Below are 23,434 nucleotides of genomic sequence, written 5' to 3'. Positions count from 1 at the left end.
TGACATGACTTCCTTTTTGATTTCCTTTAACAGAACTGCTTTGTTTTATTTGTTTGATTATTGATTCATTATGTAAGGCCAGCATCCCACAGAACCCCAAAATGTAGAAAAAGTAGGACCATGTCATTTTCAACTTATCCACCCACTTCTCCATATGGCTGAAATAATTGTGAACTGTTTGAATGCTAGAACATTTTCCTAAATACATTATTTTGAAGTTATAGGTCAAATTATCATGTGCGTGGTGACCCTGTCAGAATAAAACTCTCACACCTTATGCCATCTGGTGGTTGAAGAGAATATATTTAGATCAGATGATAACAAAACATTAATTTAAACATTATTTAAATAAAGTGTCTAAAAGATATTACATTTATCTACATAATTTTATTACAGCATAAATATTTGAGCATGCAAAAATATAAAGTATGGTGGAATCAACTTCTTTTTAAATAATTATTAAAAGTCTCATGTTCATCAAATACATGAGGTATAGCAAAGTGGTCAATTCAGAGTTTCAAGTAGGAAATGTTTGGGAATCTATGCAAGTGAGTAATTGGTCTATGTGTGCATGCAATATAATACCTTTTGCATCTCTCTGTTTTTAATATTTGAAAACAGAGAAAACTTTCCTCACGCTGAAATGTCCCCTTTAAAAAAACCCAGAAAATGCAAATTGAGAGCCTTTCATCTGCAGAGCCTTCAGGAAAAAGAGAGACATATCTCTCCTGCCTCACACCCCTCCTCCTACTGTCCCATCCCCTCATCAATCAAGACCCGATTCTTAAGCTATCCTAAATTCTTTTTTCTTTCCCCCCACTATTGTTTGGGAACATAAGATCTCACCACGTTGTGCTTTCTGTCTGGGATATCTTTCCCAGCAGAGTCTCAAGTTAGGATTCAGTCTGAGTTAAAAGGTGGAACATGGGGTGCTTAAATGCAGGGACACAGGAGCAAGACTCTTTGCATCTGAATCCTGGCTCTGCCAATTACCAACTCCGTGACCTCCGGCATGTTATCTGACTGCTTTGTCCCTCAGTTTCCTTATCTGTTAAATGGCAGTAATAACTCTACCCACCTCCCAAGGAGATTGTGACAATTAAATACACTATTTTACACATAAATACACTACACTACACATAAATTGCTTCAAACAGTATCTGGTACGTAGGAAGTACTCGAGTTTTGCTATTATTCATGCTTTTCCTACTGTGGCCCTAGTTCAGTTCTCACATGGAAAAATCTTTCTTTGGAGGCAGCATGGGAAAGGGCATGGGCTGTAGTGTCAGATAGATCTTGGAGAAATTCTTACCCTCTCTGAGCTTGTCTCCTTATCTGTTCAAAGGAGATATTACCTACCTTGCAAACTTGTTTTGCATTGGTTCTCTTGAATGAGATCATATGTATATATATAAACCACATAGTGTTGACGCATGGACATTCAATAAATATTAGTTCCCAAGGAGAGGGGGTGACAAAAGCCCATGTCCCCCAACATTTTCAGAGAATAAAAATAGAAGTGTAAAAAAATTGTGAAATTTTCTCAGTCTAGAAAACAGCACCTATCATAACCACATTTATTTTAGCCCCATTATGCCCTTGGTTCTTTTCCCTTCTCCGTCCTGTCATCTTTTCAGCCTGGCAAAGTGCTCCACAAGGATGGCATGAAGATCCAGCTCCACTGTGTCTTGTGGAATGGTCCGTGATTCAGGCTCCCATGTCCCCCCATCCTCTCCTTCTGTAGCAGTCTGTTCCTGTCTCTTTCAGCGCCTGTGGTGGGGAGATTCATCTGTTCGTGCAGAGTGACCAGGGCAGGACTGTTCTTGTAGCTTTGTATCCTCTGCAGTTAGCCTGGTACCTGGCACTCACTTAGTGTTTCTTGAATGATGCATACTTACCCTGTTTCCCCACTTAATAGGAGGATTAAATGTGAAGGCAGTTACTTTTAGGAAAAGTGAAATGAAGGTGCCCATTCTAATGTAGAGATCATGGTTATACTTTGGGTATTCTAAGGGTATAGTCATAGAACAGTGATTGAAAACTGGAAATATAAATGACTGTCATGAATATTTTATGCAAATTCTTAAGTTTTACACATGTTTTTAGTTAGTATTAATAGGAACTCATTGGCATTATAGGCAACTCAAAAATATTCATGAACTGATCATTTGGTTTGGCGTTCATTTCTAAGGCCTTTTTTTTCTTTCCTATTGCCTTGCCGGTCTTTTGGCTATTCCTGCAAATACTTTATTTCTACCAAGACATGGGAAAGAATATGAATCTAGAATCTAATCAATAGTTCATATTTATTTTCTCAGGAGAAAGTGAAAGATACAAAGTCAGAAAGCAGTGGAGGCTATTCTTTTGACTATCCTTACTTAAGCACATATAACACTACTTTTACATCATACTCTATACCCAGTGATTGCTAATATGGTCATGGAAAGAACTATGCCAGTTGTCTAAGCTTTGTCAAGCAGCAAGTTATCTAAATAAAAGTTGTCAATTCTGGAGAAGTTTTACATTCTATGTAGCTTCAGGAAAGAATATTGCCCTTGTCCCTACTTTGAAGTATCTATACAAAGGAAACCAGAACTAATATGGCGAAGCACCTACTGTGTGCCAGGCATTCTCCCTTCATTTCCTAACATAATACTGGCCACACTGTGGAGTGGACAGTTATACTTCTAAGTGTAAGCACACGCCTCTAAATGTAACCCACGAGACTATCTATCAGCCTCCTTCAAAGACACAACAAATCAACCGACACTCAAAGTCAGACCACTTCCCTTATTATACAGACATAGCTTCAAGAGAAGGTTCCTGGCCTCCCTTTTCAACTGGATTGTCACCCCTAGGTTTCTGTACAGAAATTGTGGAAAACTAGAGGTAGCTCTATCTGTAGTTTACTAATGAGAGAAACATGAGGCACAAAGAGATTAACCAACTTGCCCAGTTATTGATAAACATATTGTTTTTGAAAACTAAAACTTTATTTCCTATCTGCCATTAATATGTGCTGATTAAAAGCTTAAGTTTTTCAGGTAAATGTAAAAATATTGCCCACCCAGTTGTTAGCACAAAGTCTGCTTTTGTGGAAACGTTTTGCAGTTTTTCAGTCAATCTTAAATTCTATTATTAAGCAATGTTATTTCCTTTTTCCTTCTATATAAAATAATTAGCATGTGTTATATCAAATACCAACATAAAATATTCTTATATTTATAAAATAAACTCTTAGTTGTACTGTGTTTTAAATTAAGGAGTTAATATATATTATTTCTAAGTTCCTGTAGTGTCTGATTTTTTTTTTTTTTTAGTGTCTGATTTTTGAGTGTATGTTTTAACTCACAAAAATATGTGATCTTCCTCTAGCATAGCTATGTTTGATTCCAATTTCTCCAATTATATAGAAAATATTTACGATGAGTACATTAACTTAATGTATATTTATGCTATCCTTTCAGGGCTATTGAAGTTAAACATTGTTTTTGTAGGTTTACGTAATTATATATTTAATGCATTTTTAAGTAGAAATGCTAGTTTTTTATTCCCCAAAGATTAAACCTTGAATGCCATCTAGTGGTTAAAGAGAGAATTGGCATTAGAATGAGCATGGGAAATGTCCCTTTTAAAATAAAGACCTGCATACAGAGTGAAGTCAGAAAGAGAAAAACAAATACCGTATGCTGACGCAAAAGGAAGGGGATATGAGGATATAGGTATATGTATAGCTGATTCACTTTGTTATAAAGCAGAAACTAACACACCATTGTAAAGCAATTATACTCAAAGATGTTAAAAAAATTAAAATAAATAAATAAAAAATAAAATAAAGACATGGAACAAATTAGACAAAGAGGAAAATTCCTTTTAAAAAATAATTTTGCTTAATCTCTGCTTAGATGTTTTTAGAGACAGGAAGCTCAGTACTTCAGGAACATTCAAATAGCTCTAATCTTCCTTATTTCTAGCTTAAATCCAGCACCTTGTGATATTCAACCATTCCACATTTCTTTCATTCATTTAACAGACTTTCTTGAACACCTACCATGTGCTTTTACATTTGTCTGCAAAACCATCCAGAAAATGAGAAATTATCTCCATTTGATAAAGAATATTTTAACAGAAAAAAATTAAAAAACAAACTCCCTAAGGTCACACACTCAGTAAGTGACAGAGCTGAAATTCAAATCCAGGCCTACCAGATGCTACAATGAATGCTTTGTTTGATTAGATCCAGAATCAGCTCAGACACTGAGGATCCAGGCTTGGCTTTGGATATGGGTAGAAGACATGATTCAAGGGGTGCTGCTGTGGCAGAAAAGAAAGTAAAGCTCTTCTGTTTTGTGGACTTGCCCTCTAAGTCTCAGAAAATAGCCGTCATGTCTTTCTCCCACCTCCTCTTAAGTTTTCTATTTTTAGAATAAACACACCCAGTTCTCTCAACTATTTTTTTCAATGAATTTAATACTCTTTATTGTTTCCCTTTTATGGATATGATTCATTTAATCGGTTTTTCTCTCAGAATGTTGCCCTCACATTTTACCATGGATTTCTGGTTGTAGCACAGAATCTGCTGGATCCTCCTTTATTACCAACAGCATGGCTTAAGGCTGCGTCCCCTTACATCTCTCTTCAGAATGAGGGGTTCTGAGTCAAATACACATACTGGGCTTCCCCCCACCAAGGGAATCTCTTCTTTGGCTCTGCTCCCACGTAGAATACTCTTTTGAGGGAGGGGTCTCTCTGTCTCTTGCTCTCTCTCCCTCTCCCCCTTGCCCACCCCTGCAACAACCTACCCCATTCCCCCCGTTTCCCCTGACACCTCCCACTCCTCGTGGGCACAGAAATGCGATGCATGGATCGGCTTAGGCCTTGGTCTGAGCAGGGCTGAGAGTAAGGAGAGCTAAGGTTCCCTATAGGCATATTAGATTATATTTTACGTGAAGGGAAGAATAAAAAGGAAGCCAAGAAGTTCCCTTAGAACATGTTACCAGAAATCTGATTACTAGATGCAATAAGTTTTATGATGCTTGTTATGTTCATAGAGTGACTTCTCAAGAACGTGTAGCAGTTTACAGAGCCCCCAAAATGATATGAGAATTGAATATGAACAAGCATTAGGGTTTTCTCTTTTACTTTTTTTTTGCGGTATGCGGGCCTCTCACTGTTGTGGCCTCTCCCGTTGCAGAGCACAGGCTCTGGACGTGCAGGCTCAGCAGCCATGGCTCACGGGCCCAGCCGCTCCGCGGCACGTGGGATCTTCCCGGACCGGGGCACGAACCTGCGTCCCCTGCATCGGCAGGCGGACTCTCAACCACTGCGCCACCAGGGAAGCCCCTCTTTTACTTTTAACTTAATAATTATGGCACCTTCCCTTATAGTCATTTTAATTGCAATTTAAAAATGGTGACAATAAACAGTTTTGTTTCTATAATTTATGTTTTCAGTTAGAAAAAGGCAAATGTTTGAATGAAAAAGGAAATATCAATAGTATGTAGTTTTTTGAGGACAAAGAGTTATCATAGGAGAAAAGGTATAGATCAAGTAATATTGTTTTCTAACTAAAGTCATGTTTGCCTCGAGGAAAATAAGATTCTAATGATCTTGTTTGTTTTGGAATTCACACAAGGCTCACAGAGGCTAGAAATAGTTTGCGTTCCTGCTAGTTAGAGTGGCAAAAACTCTTAATACAAAGGGCGTTGGATGGAGACTTCAGAAGGGTCATGCCTTAGGAGTAGGGCTGTATTTGTCTCCAAATAAAGGCTATTTTAGACCCATATGGAAGGCTAAACACAAACCTTGCAGTACTAAACTGATTTGTAAGATACTGAACTTCATGCCAGAACAATGGACAACTATATATAAAGGAAAATAACAAAATTCAGCACCCAGCAACATAAAATTTACATTGTCCATCACCCCATCAAAAATGACAAGTCGTACAAAAAAACAGGAAAATATAATCCATAACCAAAAGAAAATATATCAATATAAATACATTCATAAATAATAGAGATGATAGAATTAGTAGATATGGACCTTAACGCAGCTTTTATACATCTTATAAAATATACTCAAGGATCTAAAGAAAGTCATGAATGTGATGAAAAGTAATGGAAGATATACAAAAGACTGATGGAACAGCTAGAGATAAAATAAATAAAAAATGTTTTAAATACACGGTGTATGGAAAGAACAGCAAGTTAGATACTGAAGAAGAAATGACTCATGAACTTGAAAATGTAGCAATATAAACTCTTGAAAATAAGCGTAGAGAGAAAAAAGACTAAGAAACAAAGCCTCAGTGAGCTATGGGACACAGTTTAGTGGTGTGAGATACATGTAATTGGTGTTCCAAAGAAACTGACAGAAAAAAATAAATGAAATAATTATGGCTGAAAATTTTCCAAATTTGATAAAAAATATAAACTCAGAGACCAAGAAGCTCAATAAGTCCCAAGAAGCAGAAGTACAAAGAAACCATTCCAAGGCACATCGTAATCAAATTGCTGTAACTCAGTGATAAAGAGAAAAATCTCAAAAGCAATAAAGGATAAAAACATACACACATGTAGAGGAACAAAGGTAAGAACAACCAATAACTTCATGTCAGAAAACTTGGAAGCCAAGAGGTAATGCATGGCAACTTTAAAGTGCTTAAAAGAAAGAACAGTTGGGGAATCTGGGTGTAGGGTATGTGGGAGTTGGTAGTATTCTTGCAACATGCTTGTAAGTTTGAAATTATTTCTGAAGAAAATAAAGGCTATCATTCTTTCATGGTTAGACAAATAAATAAAAGAAATGGTTAACCTAGAGTTTTATACACTGTGAAAATCTCTCTAAAAGAAAGATAAAAACTTTTCATACCAATAAATTCAACCACATAGATGAACAAATTTCTTGACATCTACCAATGCTCACTTAAAAAGAAATGGATAACCTAACTAACCCTATGTCTAATAAGGAAATAGAATTGATAGCTAAAAGCCTTCACACAAAGACAAGTCCAAGGCCAGATGGCTTCACTGGAGAATTTTCCAGACATTTAAGGAAAACATAATACCAATGTATACAAACTCTTTCAGAAGATGGAAGAGAAGGGAGTACTTCCCAATACATGTTATAAAGTCAGCATTACCTCAATAACAAAACCAAAGACATTATAAGAAAAGCAAAAACAAATGAAGAAAACTACAAATCAGTACACCCTCTATACATAGATGAAAACAGTTTAGCAAACTGAATATAAATATATACATTTTAAACATGGTTTAAACATTTTAAATATTGATTTTTAAAAAATGTTAAATCAAGGTTACATTTCTGGTGTAAGCCCACTTGGTCACAATTAATTATAATAAATAATTATGATGATTATACATGACCAAGTGAGGTTTATGCTAGGAATGTAACCTTGGTTTAATATTTTTAAAATTCAAACAGTGCAAAATAGAATAAGAAAGAAGAACCATATGATCATCTCAATAGGTGAAGAAAATTTCAACACCAAATCCTGATTTAAAAAAAAAAAACCTCTCAGTAAATTAAGAATAGGAAAGAACTTGCTCAACCTGTTAAAGCACATCTATGAAAATACTACAGCCAACATGCGTAATAATAAAAGACTGAATGTTTTGACCCTCATGTCAGGAGCAATGCAAGGATGTCTGCTTTCAGCACCTCCATACAGCATGTTATTGGAGGTTTTATTTTCATCATGGTACATATCACTGCTGATGTATCTTAATTTTCACATTCGCTTATTTTTTTCTCCTCTCAATGGGGCCAGGGACCTTGTCTGTCTTGTTCTTCCTGTATCATTAGCTCCTAGAACTGTGCCTGGCACAATGTATGTGCTCAATGAATATTTTTCAAATGAATGAACTTTTCAGAAGTATTGTGTGAGTGAGGTACACCTGTGAGACAAAAGCATTTCTATTCCACTTAATTTCAATTACAATAAACAATATTTTCACCAAAAGTTTTCTTGTTATAATATATTTAAAAATTTAGTCATCCCCAAAAGAAATTTTTGTAAAAATTTTCATTTCCATATATGAACTCCTTCTCTAAGGAAATGCTGTTGTAGCTTGACTTGGGCTCCTTGATATCTCCTGCCAGATGGTGGGTTTTTTCCAGGATATGTCATGAATTTTTCTGGTAGAATTTTTCCCTTGTGTAAGGGTTGCAGTGTTCCCCTGAAACTTGTGTCCACCCAGAACCTCAGATTATGACCTTATTTTGAAATAGGATCTTTGGAGATGTAATTAGTTAAGATGATCTATAGCAGATTAAGTTGGGCTCTAAGTCCAGTAACTGGTGTCCTTCTAAGAAGAGGAGGGCAGGGAGACACCAGGAAGAAGGCCATGTGGCAGTGGAGGCCAAGATCAGAGTGACGAAGCTGCAAGCCAAGGGACACCAAGGGTTGCTGGGAGCCAGTAGAAGCCAGGAAGAGGCAAAGAAGGGTTCTCCCCTAAAGCCTCCAGGGGAAGCATGGTCCTGCCAACACCGTGGGTCTAGACTTTAGCCTCCAAAACTGGGAGAGATTAAATTTCTGTTATTTTAAGTCGCCATGTTTGTGGTAATTTGTTACAGCATTCCCAGGAAGCTAACATACCTTGCTCTACCAAATGATGTTTTTATTACTCTTAAAATATTAATCTAACACCATATTTGTTTACTTTTCTAAGTACTATTCTGTTGGAAAACACATATTGGAATAATTTCAGTTTACCATTGAATTAGTCAATACTCAGCATGGCACCATTGTCAAAGCCCATTGCTCTGCTTGTCTGTTTCGTTTGATTTGTCTTATTTTTCTCAAAAGTAATATACACTTCCCAAAATTCATTCTTCTTCTTCCACTTCTCCTTCTCCTCCTTCTTCTTCCTCTTCCTCTTCTTCTTCTTCTTCTTCTTTACTAAGTACAAATGTTTGTAATAGGTGTTTTCTACCTAACTTTCAAGATGGGTCATTCAAACCTTATACATACTCTTTGAGAAAACAGGGAGAAAAACTCACTAACTCATTCAACACATTGACATCAAAACTTAACAATGATGTGATTTTTTTATATTATTTTTCTAAAAATTGTGTTTGGCCTTTCCATTTATATTCATAGGTGATAATTTCTTCTTTTTGTTATTCTAGGTATGCTGCTGCCATGGCTCGGATTGCTAGAGAAAATAAAAAGCCTCACAAAACCAATTATCCAACTGAAAGAAGTTATCTCTGTACAACTCCGGGTAAACTGAGTTCAATCTATTTGTTTTACTTTGTTTTTAGAAGTGAAATACTAGTCATAATAATAAATTTAAATTTTTATTCAGTTCAAATAAGTTTTAGGTATGTGAGACCTAATCTTGTGTCCCCTTTTTAAAGCTGCTTTAACTCCTTCGAACAAAATAAATTCAGTAAGTTACTTACATAAGAATTGGAGCTTTGAAAAAAATGAATTAGTTATACTTTCAAGTTTTGTAGCCTTTGATAGGTGAATACACAATTTGAAAATCTAAGGCTAAGTTTCAAATGTATAAAAGCAGCAAAAATAAGCAAAACACTAAATAAACGGATTCCCAGAACTCATTTTAAATTCAGAGATACATGCAATATGGTTGAAAAGAAAGGAATAATATTAGTTGAGATGTTTCAGGTACTATTTTTAGAATGAAAATTTTTTCAAAGAAACATTTGGTACAGATTGGGGGTAGGTCTTGAGCAGGAAGAGAGAGCTGGTAACTTATGGAAATCAGCTACTATAGAAGGGAGAGCAAAACATTCGGGGTCAGAGAACTTGGGTTTAGATACCACATCTATGTAATTATAGGAGAGTCTCTTAACCTCTGAGCTTCCGTTTCTTCATCCTCAGCTAGTACCGGGTACATGGAAGATGTTCAGTAAATATTTGTTTCTAATATCCTTCCCTATGTCAGAGGATTCTTGTGACTAAATGACTCCATGGAGGTAAATATTCTTTGTGAACTGGGAAGTCCTCTGAACTATTCGTTGCTGCTTTTGCTGTTGCCTGTCCTTGAAACACAACAGCCTACAAACGCCAGACACAGGCAATAACCTTCATTCAGTGATTGTTCAAGGTCCTGCCCCCCATCTCTTTCTTTTCCCCACTCAGTATCTACTTCTCTTGCTCCTACTTGTTTTGGTGTGTCATGCATATTCATCCTCTAAATTACCAGCCTCAGTCTTCTCCATTCAACTGTGCCTTATACCAGATTCACGGTGCCTGGAAGAATTGGTAAGAAGTGTTGCTTTCTCCAGCCTTACTCTCTGCTTCCTCCATGAATTCTCTACTCCTCTCTGCAGTTCTCTCCTCCAACATCCCCCCACCCCCATCTTCACCAGCGGAAGAGGTCATTTCGTTAAGTTGATGATTGCAACAATTTCTGTCCATGCTTTGTCAGACTGCTTTCTATAGCTCAAATCTGCTTATGTTTTAAGCGAATCTAAAATTATTTGTCCTACTTACACCCTAAACACCACACTGACCTAGTAGGTCATGGTTGTTTATTCCCTCCTTCATTTCAAAAAAATTTGAGAGATGCTCTGTGTTTTCTCATATACCCACCAAGCAGTTCCCAACATCATTCCCTCCTTTTTCTTCCTTTCTAGTACCTACTCATTCTGAGATTCAGCTCAGGTATTACCTTCTCTAGGAAACTTTCCCTGTGAGCCATCATAGCACACTATCATGTCTTACCATGCTCTATTAGTTTTCTATTGCTATGTAATAAATTACCACACACTAAATGGCTTAAAACAGCACACACTTGTTATTTCACAGTTTATATGTGCCCACAGTCAAGGCACGATGTAGCAGGATCTTCTGCTTGGGATATCATAAGGCTGTGATCAAGGCGTCAGCTGGGCTGCATTCTCATCTGGCGGCTGGAACAGGGAAGAATTTGCTTGCTGTAAGCTCACTGAAGTTGCTGACAAAATTCACTTCCTTTTGTCTTTAGGACCGAGGGCCCAGCTTCTTGCTGGCTGTATGCTGGAGGCCTCGCTCTGCTCTTAAGGCTTCCGGCAGTTCATCGCCTTGTGGGCTTTCCCAGCGTAGCCTCCTACTTCAGCCAGCCAGCAAGGAAATTCTTTAGAACAAGTCTGATAGTAAGGTAGAAACTTATATAACATAATCATGAGAGTGAGGTTCCATTACCTTTGTCATATTCGATTGATTAGAAGCAAGTAGCAAGTCCTACCCACACTCAAAAGGGAGGAGATTACACAAAGGTGTGAACAGCAGAATGTGGGGATCATGACAGGCCAGCTTAGAGTCTGTCCACCACACGTGCTATGTTATAGTGGTCTCTTTACTGCCAGTCTCCTTTAAAAGAACGTGACCTCCTTGAGGGAAGGGGCTGCTTACCTCTCAGCATGGTGCTTGGCATATAGTAGTCATTCAATGCTCATGAACAAATGAGTGAATGATAGGATGCAGTAGAGTTGTCACTGTTTCAGCAACCCTGTGACTTTGGAAAAAGGGGGGATAAACTCATGATGAATGAGAAAAAGTAAGAAAAGTGAGCTGGAAGAGAACATTTTAAGGAATGTCCAGAAACTCATTTGATTTCTAGTTCTGGGTCATGTCCTCTTTGAAATTGGAATAGACTCTCCTTTGTGTCTAATCTTACTGCTGAGAGAAGAGACTGTACCTAAGAGGTTGTGGCCAATTAGATTAGCGTTCAGAAACATTCACTCCCTATCCTGTTCCACCACCGTGGGCAAAATGTACTCCCTTGACGCTTGACTTGGAGCTTTGCCATGTGACTGTTTTGACCTGTGGAATATTAGTGGGTATGATGTGCTCAGGGTTTGTGCAATTTGGCCTGCTCTTTTTCACTCCTGCCATCATCACAAGAACATGCCTGGACTAGCCCTCTGGTCACCAAGCTTCCCAGCCAAGCTTCCCAGCCATCCGCAACCCACAGAAGCTTACCCACAGCTGACCTGCAGGTGCGTGACCTAAACAAATGCTTGCTGTCCTATGTCACTGAGATCTTGTGATTGTTTATTATATAGCAAGAGTGAACTTGTACAGGATATCAAAGGAAAATATGACTCAGCTGGAAAAGGAATGAACTCCGTGCTTCCCTTTTGCAGAGAGGGTTAGCATGTCACAGTTTGCCAATGTGAAAAAATTCCTCTGAGATTTTGGAGGTGGGAGTGGAGAAAAGGCCGTCATTCTTGAGAAGTGTGTATCATACATGGCAGCTTCCTCAGACACAGAAGTTTCATGCAGCTCTTCACAGACTCTCGCTTTACAGATGTGATGGCTTCACAGAAATCTCCATGAGCTCACAGTGTTTGTCCCACTTGGGATGGCTAGATGTGTGCAGCATCTCGTGCTGGTTTCCCCACTCACAGTGCATCAGGCTAACATAGGCAGTGATGTTCCTCTGGTTCTCCAGCTATGGCCTTCCAGACCTCACTGCTCCAGGTCTTCCCACACGTGTATAATCCTTGTTTCATATATTGAACTTCTCACTCTCGTATTACTTGTGAGGGCTCTGTTTTTCTTTTTTTTTCACATCTTTATTGGAGTATAAATGCCTTAAAATGCTGTGTTACTTTCTACTGTACAACAAAGTGAATCTGCTATATGTATACATATATCCCCATATCCCCTCCCTCTTGAGCCTCCCTCCCACCCTCCCTATCCCACCCCTCTATGTGGTAATTTGATAGGGATTGCATTGAACCTGTAGATTGCTTTGGGTAGTATAGTCATTTTCACAATATTGATTCTTCCAATCCAGGAGCATGGTATATCTCTCCATCTATTTATGTTACCTTTGATTTCTTTCATCAGTGTTTTATAGTTTTCTGAATACAGGTCTTTTGCCTCCTTAGGTAGGTTTATTCCTAGGTATTTTATTATTTTTGTTGCAGTGGTAAATGGGAGTGTTTCCTTAATTTCTCTTTCTGATCTTTAGTTGTTAGTGTATAAGAATGCCAGAGATTTCTGTGCATTAATTTTGTATCCTGCAGCCTTACCAAATTCATTGATTAGTTCTAGTAGCTTTCTGGTGGCATCTTTAGGATTTTCTATGTATCATATCATATCATCTGCAAACAGTGACAGTTTTACTTCTTCTTTTCCAATTTGTATTCCCTTTCTTTTTCTTCTCTGATTGCTATGGCTAGGACTTCCAAAACTATGTTGAATAATAGTGGTGAGGGTGGACATCCTTCTGTTGTTCCTGATCATAGAGGAAATGCTTTCAGTTTTTCACCATTGAGAATGTTGTTTGCTGTGGTTTGTCACATATGGCTTTTATTAGGTAGGTAGGTTCCCTCTCTGCCCACTTTCTGGAAGGTTCTTATCATAAATGGGTGCTGAATTTTGTCAAAAGCTTTTTCTGCATCTAGTGAGATGATCATATGGTTTTTATTCTTCACTTTGTTAATTGTATAATAATTGTATAACAAATTTGTTAATATGGTGTATCACATTGATTGATTTGTGTATATTGAAGAATCTTTGCATCCTGGGATAAATCCCACTTGATCATGGTGTATGATCCTTTTAATGTGTTGTTGGATTCTGTTTGCTGGTATTTTGTAAGGATTTTTGTGTCTATATGTTCATCGGTGATACTAGTCTATAATTTTCTTTTTTTGTGATATCTTTGTCTGGTTTTGGTATCAGGGTGATTGTGGCCTCATAGAACGAGTTTGGGAGTGTTCCTCCCGCCACAGTTTTTTGGAAGAGTTTGAGAAGGTTAGGTGTTAACTCTTCTCTAAATGTTTGATAGAATTTGCCCGTGAGGCCATCTGGTCCTGGACTTTTGTTTGTTGGAAGATTTTTTTTTTTTTAATAAATTTACTTATTTTTTTATTTATTTGTGGCTGTGTTGGGTCTTTGTGGCTGTGTGTGCATGGGCTTTCTCCAGTTGCGGCGAGCGGGGTCCACCCTTTGCTGTGGTGTGCGGGCCTCTCACCGCGGTGGCCTCCCGCTGCTGAGCACAGGCTTCAGGCACACGGGCCTCAGCAGCTGTGGCTTGCGGGCTCAGTAGTTGTGTCACATGGGCTCTGCTGCTCCGTGGCATGTGGGATCCTCCCGGACCAGGGCTCAAACCCGTGTCCCCTGCATTGGCAGGCGGATTCCCAACCACTGCGCTGCCAGGGAAGTCCCATGTTGGAAGATTTTTAATCATAGTTTCAATTTCATTACCTGTGATTTGTTTGTTTATATTTTCTAATTCTTCCTGGTTTAATCTTGGAAACTTGTACTTTTCCAAGAATTTGTCCATTTCTTCCAGGTTGTCCATTTTACTGGCATACAGTTGCTTGTAGTAGTCTCTTATGGCCTTTTGTATATCTGTGGTGTCAGTTGTATTCTCTCCTTTTTCATTGCTAATTTTATTGATATGAGTCCTCTCCCTTTTTATCTTGATGAATCTGGCTAAAGGTTTATCAATTTTGTTTATCTTCTCAAAGAACCAGCTTTTAGTTTTATTGATCTTTGCTATTGTTTTCTTTGTTTCTATTTCATTTATTTCTGCTCTGATCTTTTTTATTTCTTTCCTTCTACTAATTTTGGGTTTTCTTTGTTCTTTTTCTAGTTGCTTTAGGTGTAAGGTTAGTTTGTTTATTTGAGATTTTTCTTCTTTCTTGAGGTGAGCTTGAATTGCTATGAACATCCCTCTTAGAACTGCTTTTGCTGCATCCCGTAGGTTTTGGATCATCATGTTTTTGTTGTCATTTGTTTCTAAGTATTTTTTAATTTCCTCTTTGAGTTCTTCAGTGGTCTCTTGATTATTTAGCAGAGCACTGTTTAGCCTTTATGTATTTGTGATTTTTACTGTTTTTTTCCCTATAATTGATTAGTAATCTCATAACGTTGTGGTTGGAAAAGATGCTTGATACGATTTCATTTTCTTAAATTTTCCAAGGTTTGATCTGTGACCCAAGATGTGCTCTATTCTCGAGAAAGTTCCTTATGCACTTGAGAAGAAAGCTTATTTTTCCACTTTTGGGTGGATTGTCCTAAAAATATCAATTAAGTCTATCAGATCTATTGTGTCATTTAAAGCTTGTGTTTCCTTATTTATTTTCTGTCTGGATTATCTGTCTGTTGGTATAAGTGGGGTGTTAGAGTCCCCCACTATTACTGTGTTTAGAACTGCTTTTGCTGCATCCCGTAGGTTTTGGATCATCATGTTTTTGTTGTCATTTGTTTCTAAGTATTTTTTAATTTCCTCTTTGAGTTCTTCAGTGGTCTCTTGATTATTTAGCAGAGCACTGTTTAGCCTTTATGTATTTGTGATTTTTACTGTTTTTTTCCCTATAATTGATTAGTAATCTCATAACGTTGTGGTTGGAAAAGATGCTTGATACGATTTCATTTTCTTAAATTTTCCAAGGTTTGATCTGTGACCCAAGATGTGCTCTATTCTCGAGAAAGTTCCTTATGCACTTGAGAAGAAAGCTTATTTTTCCACTTTTGGGTGGATTGTCCTAAAAATATCAATTAAGTCTATCAGATCTATTGTGTCATTTAAAGCTTGTGTTTCCTTATTTATTTTCTGTCTGGATTATCTGTCTGTTGGTATAAGTGGGGTGTTAGAGTCCCCCACTATTACTGTGTTACTGTCGACTTCTCCTTTTATGGCTATTAGCATTTGCCTTATGTGTTGAGGTGCTTCTATGTTGGGTGCATAAATATTTACAATTGTCATGTTTTCTTCTTGGATTGATCCCTTGATCGTTATGTAGTGTCCTTCCTTATCTCTTGTAACAGTCTTTATTTTTAAGTCTATTTTATCTGATATGAGTGTTGCTACTCCAGCTTTCTTGTGATTTCCATTTGCATGGAATGGCTTTTTCCATCCCCTCACTTTCAGTCTGTATGTGTGCCTAGGTCTGAAGTGGGTTTTTTGTAGCATACATAAAGGCCTTGTTTTTGTATCCATTCAGCCAGTCTGTGTCTTTTGGTTGGAGCATTTAATCCATTTATATTCAAGGTGATTATTGATATGTATGTTCCTATTACCATTTTCTTAATTGATTTGGGTTTGTTTTTGTGGGTCTTTTTCTACTCTTGTGTTTCCCACTTAGAGAAGTTCCTTTAGCACTTGTTGTAAAGCTGGTTTGGTGGTGCTGAATTCTTATAGCTTTTGCTTGTCTGTAAAGCTTTTGATTTTTCCATCGAATCTGAATAAGATCCTTGCTGGGGAGAGTAATCTTGGTTCTAGGTTTTTCCCTTTCATCATTTTAAATATGTCCTGCCACTCTCTTCTGGCTTGCAGAGTTTCTGCTTAAAGATCAGCTGTTAACCTCATGGGGATTCCCTTGTATGTTATTTCAGCAGCCATGGCTCACGGGCCCAGCCACTCTGCGGCATGTGGGATCTTCCCAGACCGGGGCACGAACCCATGTTCCTTGCATTGGCAGGTGGACTCTCAACCACTGCGCCACCAGGGAAGCCCCTACCTTGCTGCTTTTAATATTTTTTCTTTATATTTAATTTTTGATAGTTTGATTAATATGTGTCTTGGCATGTTTCTCTTTGGGTTTATCCTGTATGGGACTCTCTGCACTTCCTGGACTTGATTGACTATTTCTTCTCCCATGTTTGGGAAGTTTTTAACTATAATCTCTTCAAATATTTTCTCACACCTTTCCTTTTTTCTTCTTCTTTTGGGACCCCTATAATTTGAATGTTGGTGTGTTTAGTGTTGTCCCCAAGGTCTCTGAGACTGTCCTCAATTCTTTTCATTGTTTTTTCTTTATTTTGCTCCCTGGCCGTTATTTCCACCATTTTATCTTCCAGCTTACTTATCCGTTCTTCTGCCTCACTTATTCTGCTGTTGATTCCTTTTAGAGTATTTTTAATTTCAGTTATTGTGTTGTTCATCACTGTTTGTTTGCTCTTTAGTTCTTCTAGATCCTTGTTAAATATTTCTCGTATTTTCTTCATTCTGTTTCCGAGATTTTGGATCGTTTTTAATATCATTACTCTGAATACTTTTTCAGGTAGGTTGCCTATTTTGTCTTCATTTATTTGGTCTTGTAGGTTTTTACCTTGCTCCTTCAGCTGTAACGTATTTTTTTGTCATTTCATTTTTTTTTTGATGGGTGGTGCTGTATTCCTGTCTTACTGGTTGTTTGGCCTGAGGCGTCCAGCAGTGGAGTTTGCAGACAGTTGTACAGAGCCAGGTCTTGGTGCCAAGATGAGGACCTCTGGGAGACCTTACTCCAATTAATATTCCCTGGGGTCTGAGGTTCTCTGTTAGTCCAGCAGTTTGGACTCAGAGCTCCCACCACAGGAGCTCAGGCCCGACCTCCAGCCTGGGAACCATGATCCTGCAAGCTGTGTGGTGAGGCAAAAAAAAAAAAAAAAAGCAAAAAAGGAGCAGTACAATAACAAAGAATAAAAAACAAAATAAAATTAGAAAGATAAAAAATATATTAGGAAAAATAAAAATATAATTGAAACAACTGGTTGTTGGGGGTTCCTCCCATCCTCTTAGGTTTCTGTGGTCCCCCACCAGTGACTGGTAGGTGCCCTAGTTGTGCAGACATGAATTCTGCATCCTCCTAGTCCACCATCTTGACTCCACCCTCCAGGGCTTTGTTTTTCTAACTGAACTGAAACTAATACAGAAGTGAATGGAAATAAACCATTGGGCAATAATCAGAGCCCACCAATCAGAACAGAACTTAGTATCTTCACTAACTAATTTTAGGATTAGAAAAAATTTTAAGAAGCAGGGTTTTGAGGATCCATCCCAAGAAAGGCATACAAACCATAAGGCAATTAGAATTTGTGTTTCTGTAACTTATTTTAACATAGTAACAAAGGTTATTGTTATTGATTCCAATCAGTAAATCCAAGGTTTCTCAGAGCAATTTGTAATGCTTAAGATTTTCTGGAGGAAAAAGGTTCAAAATAATGTTTACTTCTTCTATGTCATGAGGAAACATTTTTATGTTTGTTTTGCATTATGCTCTGCTAATCTAGCTAGGATTTCTTTTTTTGCTTCCTAGGAGTGTTGTTTTGTTTTGTTTTTTTTAGCAGCACAGGAACTAAGAGGGCAAATGGTCAAGGTCATTGACTCCCAACATTCATTCCACTCCAACAACTGACTACCCAATCATGGTAATCCCATTTCCCTTGCCAGTGACTAGTTTAGGAGTAGGGTGTGACACAATCCAGCCTGAGAGGAAATATACTAGGTCCTTCCAGGGGTAGTTTTCCTACTCTTAAAAATGAGACCCTGGAGAAAAGACCCCTTTATTCCTCTGCATGTTGCTGTGTCTGGTATGAGTACTAGAATGGCCACATGTCTCTTGCTGTGACTCTGAAGATGAAGACAATGCCAGAGATGGTAAAGCAGAGTAGTGTAAAGAACTTGTCCTGAATGACATTGTTGAGTCACTGTATCATTCAGTCCTGCCCTACCTCTGATCTCCTTCTGTGAGATAAGACATTTCTCTGTTGTTTAAACTGGTTTGAATTGGGCTCTGTATTTCTTGTGACCAAAAGCATATGCATTTAGAACAGCTCAAACATGGTTAGAAAGAAGTATCATTAGTCCATCAATGATACGTTCATAGAGAAGATTTTCTCAAGGGAAAGACAGAATTTAATTTTAAATTAATAATAGCTAGAAGATATATTATTTTCCCCCTTTCCTCCTTTTGTGAGTTTGTATGTGTATGCTTCTCTGTGAGATTTTGTCTGTATAACTTTGCTTTCACCATTTGTCCTAGGGTTCTGACTGTCTGGGTGTTTTATTCTCCTTTTTTTTTTTTTTTTTTTTTTTTTTTTAGGGGCTACTCTTTGTTGCAGTGTGCAGGCTTCTCACTGCAGTGGCTTCTCTTGTTGTGGAGCATGGGTTTTGGACACTACATAATGATCAAGGGATCGATCCAAGAAGAAGATATAACAATTGTAAATATTTATGCACCCAACATAGGAGCACCTCAATACATAAGGCAAATACTAACAGCCATAAAAGGGGAAATCGACAGTAACACAATCATAGTAGGGGACTTTAACACCCCGCTTTCACCAATGCACAGATCATCCAAAATGAAAATAAATAAGGAAACAGAAGCTTTAAATAATACATTAAACAAGATGGACTCAATTGATATTTATAGGATATTCCATCCAAAAACAACAGAATACACATTTTTCTCAAGTGCTCATGGAACATTCTCCAGGATAGATCCTATCTTGGGTCACAAATCTAGCCTTGGTAAATTTAAGAAAATTGAAATCGTACTAAGTATCTTTTCCGACCACAACACTATGAGACTAGATGTCAATTACAGGAAAAGATCTGTAAAAAATACAAACACATGGATGCTAAACAATACACTACTTAATAACGAAGTGATCACTGAAGAAATCAAAGAGGAAATTAAAAACTACCTAGAAACAAATGACAATGAAGACACGACGACCCAAAACCTATGGGATGCAGCAAAAGCAGTTCTAAGAGGGAAGTTTATAGCAATACAATCCTACCTTTAGAAACAGGAAACATCTCAAATAAACAACTTAACCTTGCACCTAAAGCAATTAGAGAAAGAAGCACAAAAAAAACCTAAATTTAGCAGAAGGAAAGAAATAATAAAGATCAGATCAGAAATAAATGAAAAAGAAATGAAGGAACTGATAGCAAAATTAATAAAACTAAAAGCTGGTTGTTGGAGAAGATAAATGAAATTGATAAACCATTAGCCAGACTCATCAAGAAAAAAAGGAAGAAGAATCAAATCAATAGAATTAGAAATGAAAATGGAGAAGTAACAACTGACACTGGAGAAATACAAAAGATAATGAGAGATTACTACAGGCAACTCTACGCCAGTAAAAAGGATAACCTGGAAGAAATGGACAAATTCTTAGAAATGCACAACCTGCCGATACTGAACCAGGAAGAAATAGAAAATATGAACAGGCCAATCACAAGCACTGAAATTGAAACTGCGATTAAAAATCTTCCAACAGGGCTTCCCTGGTGGCACAGTGGTTGAGAGTCCGCCTGCCAATGCAGGGGACGCGGGTTTGTGCCCTGGTCCAGGAAGATCCCACATGCCGCGGAGTGGCTGGGCCTGTGAGCCATGGCCGCAGAGCCTGCGCGTCCGGAGCCTGTGCTCCGCAACGGGAGAGGCCACAGCGGTGAGAGGCCCGCGTACTGCAAAAAATAAAAGAAAATATCTTCCAACAAACAATAGCCCAGAACCAGATGGCTTCACAGGCGATTTCTACCAAACATTTAGAGGAGAGCTAACGCCTATCCTTCTCAAACTCTTCCAAAATATAGCAGAGGGAAGAACACTCCCAAACTCATTCTGTGAAGCCACCATCACCCTGATACCAAAACCAGACAAAGATGTCACAAAGAAAGAAAACTACAGGCCAATATCACTGATGAACATAGATGCAAAAATCCTCAACAAAATACTAGCAAAAGAATCCAACAGCACATTAAAAGGATCATACAATATGTTCAAGTGGGGTTTATTCCAGGAATGCAATGATTCTTCAATATACGCAAATCAGTCAACGTGATACACCATAATAACAATTGAAGGAGAAAACCCATATGTTCATCTCAATAGATGCAGAGAAAGCTTTCGACAAAATTCAACACCCATTTATAATAAAAATAATAAAGACACAGACCTACTAGAGCATGGACTTGAGGATATGGGGCGGGGGAAGGGTAAGCTGTGCCAAAGTGAGAGAGTGGCATGGACACATATACACTACAAAATGTAAAATGGTTAGCTAGTGGGAAGCAGCTGCATAGTACAGGGAGATCAGCTAGGTGGTTTGTGATCACCTAGACGGGTGGGATAGGAAGGGTGGGAGGGAGGGAGATGCAAGAGGGAAGAGATATGGGAACATATATATATGTATAACTGATTCAGTTTGTTATAAAGCAGAAGCTAACAAAAAAAATAGCTAGAGATTAATATTAAAGTATAAAAATAAGAACTCAATCTTTAGAGACCTCAGACCTCTTATAGGCTGATGGCAGCCGTCTAAACTCAAATCCCTCTATAAATCTTTCCATAAACCAAAGAGACCGAGAGAACAATTCATTCATAACCCTTGTCTGTAGCACAACTGGAAGACAATGGATATTACAAGGTTCATTTGGTACATAATTGGGGAAATAAACATATGAAACCAACAGAATTTGTCCTTGACCGCATGCCGGGCAATGAATTAGGTGGCAATAATTGTGCAGGGAGGGGAGAGTACAGTGGGGTTTTAGGGGTAGCAGAACATAAATAGCACCAACTAGGGTTCACCCCTAGAAAGCAAGTTCCCCTCGCTGAGTGGAAGTATTGAGAAATATAGATACTGTATCTATATTCTTCTTTTAAAATATAATCAATTTATTTCCCTGTTTACAAGACCCATGCAAGAAAGATGAAACTTCTTTGTGTGATATATGAGGCTTTCCTAACCTGGTCTCAGCCTGACTAGCCAGCTCCACTGAACTGTCCACACACTGTAACACAGTGATTTTGGATCCTTTGGACCTAGAATTAACTATTATTAGCTGGACGTCCTTGGGCAAGTTACTGCAGGCCACTCAGTCTCAATTTCCTCATCTTTAAAATAAAGGTAATAATACCTGCCCATCATAAGCATTGTGTCTAAGTTATATTTTACATGTAGCACATGCTTAGCACAGCACCTGGCAGAGCATAAATACTGAAACGTCAACTCTGTTTACCTCCAAAGCTGTCAGGTTCTCTCATGCCTTTGTGCCTTGGTCTGTGCTGTGTCCTTGATCTAAAGCGCTCCCATCTCCCTTCTCTGCCCCTCTCTGTTTAGCAAATTTTTCCTTCCCTGTCAAAGTCCAAGTCTTTTTTCACTTAGACATGGTGATTCCGTCCTTGTGCTGCCGAATCACTCATGGACACCTTTTCCCGTACACATCTACTGGCACTTAGCAGGGGCTCAGTACATGTATGAGCATAGAAAGATTGACCAAAAGGGAAAGAATGATTCATGACAAATAAGTTCATTGCAAAATGTGAAATTTAGAAACTTTAAAAAGGTTACTTGCATTCATTTAGATGATCTTACACATTATGCTACAAATGCAGGGACACTTTCTTTTTATTGTTTTTCCTGCCCATGTCTATTAAATTACTGTTTTTTGTATTTCCCATTATAGTTCAAACTTTTCCTGATTCACAAACTGAAACAGATATCGTCACAAAGACGGATGAAACAAAGGAGCGGTGGAAGAGAAAAGTTTTACCAGTTGATGTTAGCACAAATGAGCCATGGGAAGAAGAAGTGGAAGATCTGGTTGCCTGGACCAACACTCTTGATACAGATGCTTTGGAAGACCAAGCCTAATGCTCGAGGATTTAAAAAATTAACAGCCTCAACCACAGCTCAGCTTCATGGAGCAACTTTGGAAGGCTCTCACAACTTGGATTCCATTTTCTTTTCAAGTTGGTCTCATCCTATCACTGCAAGAACAAATTAGAAATATAAGTGCAAATCAGTGAATATGTTGTTTTAGATTTTTTGAGCTCTCCTTCATTGTTTGACCCTAAGTTAGCCAAGCAGCAGTGTTCATTGTGGTTTTCCAATCAGTGGTGTTATACCCAGCATTGTTAGGCTACTGGACACACATTTTTGCAGGCAGAACTTGGGTGAGGAAGAGGCTGGTATTGGAGGGGAACACTCAGGAGCTTCAGAGGCTGGACATTAACCCAAGTAGGGGATCTATACATTGATCTCGATGTGCCTGGTTTAGTATCTTGTTTCCTCTGGATTCAAGGGACAAGATGTCACCTGTCCAGTCCACCAGTGCTCCTCTTCTGTTTTCTCCCAGAGTCCATGCTCTATTTTCTCTTTGACCTTAACTAACCATCCCCTCCGATTCTCATATCTTTATTTTCTCTCTCTCTTTTTGCTGTGTTACCCCAATCTGCAAATATACTCGGTTCTCTCCTATTCTAAACTGCGTCTCATATTGTATTTTGTCTTGTCTATTTAATCTTTTCTTTCAGGACGAAGAAGTTACATTTGTTGCTGACTTTTCCTGCAACCAGAAGACTGGGAGCAAAAGTGCGTGGTGGGGGGAGGTAGGGAGAGAACAAGTCTTTGGAATGGAGACATTAGTTAACAGAACAGGATAGTTAATTTAGTTACCTTCACTGTATCTCTGGCCGTTCATTGGGGGTCTTCAGTAGGGATTTCCCTTCTACCCCTAGCCCTTAGTGGAAGGTTTTTTGGGCTCTAGTCCAATGCTCTTCTCTACACATTTTTCTGGGGCAGTCCCGCCACCATGAGAGTTGTACCACCCATGTGTATTCTCATTCTCTGACCTTTTTCTACCTGCCTTAAAAGGCATCTTTGCTTCAACTTCCCGATGCATCTGAAACTCAATAAGCCCAGCTTAAACTCATTTCT

General features: G+C 38.2%; 1 protein-coding gene across 1 annotated transcript in view; it reads left to right on the top strand.

Moving 5' to 3' along the window:
• Positions 1 to 22,521, top strand: part of UBE2U (ubiquitin conjugating enzyme E2 U) — a 65,165-nt gene extending 42,644 nt beyond the window's left edge. The window contains exons 9-10 of the mRNA XM_024764770.1: positions 9,157 to 9,251; positions 22,182 to 22,521. Coding sequence (XP_024620538.1) covers positions 9,157 to 9,251; positions 22,182 to 22,369 — 283 coding nt within the window. The 3' untranslated portion in view covers positions 22,370 to 22,521. The remainder of the gene's footprint in view (positions 1 to 9,156; positions 9,252 to 22,181) is intronic.
• The last annotated feature ends 913 nt before the right edge of the window (positions 22,522 to 23,434 follow it).

Source organism: Neophocaena asiaeorientalis, unplaced genomic scaffold, assembly GCF_003031525.2.
Source record: "Neophocaena asiaeorientalis asiaeorientalis breed wild unplaced genomic scaffold, Neophocaena_asiaeorientalis_V1.1 scaffold135, whole genome shotgun sequence".
In the NCBI taxonomy this organism is placed as follows: Eukaryota; Metazoa; Chordata; class Mammalia; order Artiodactyla; family Phocoenidae; genus Neophocaena; species Neophocaena asiaeorientalis.
This window is presented reverse-complemented; position numbering and strand designations above follow the sequence as displayed.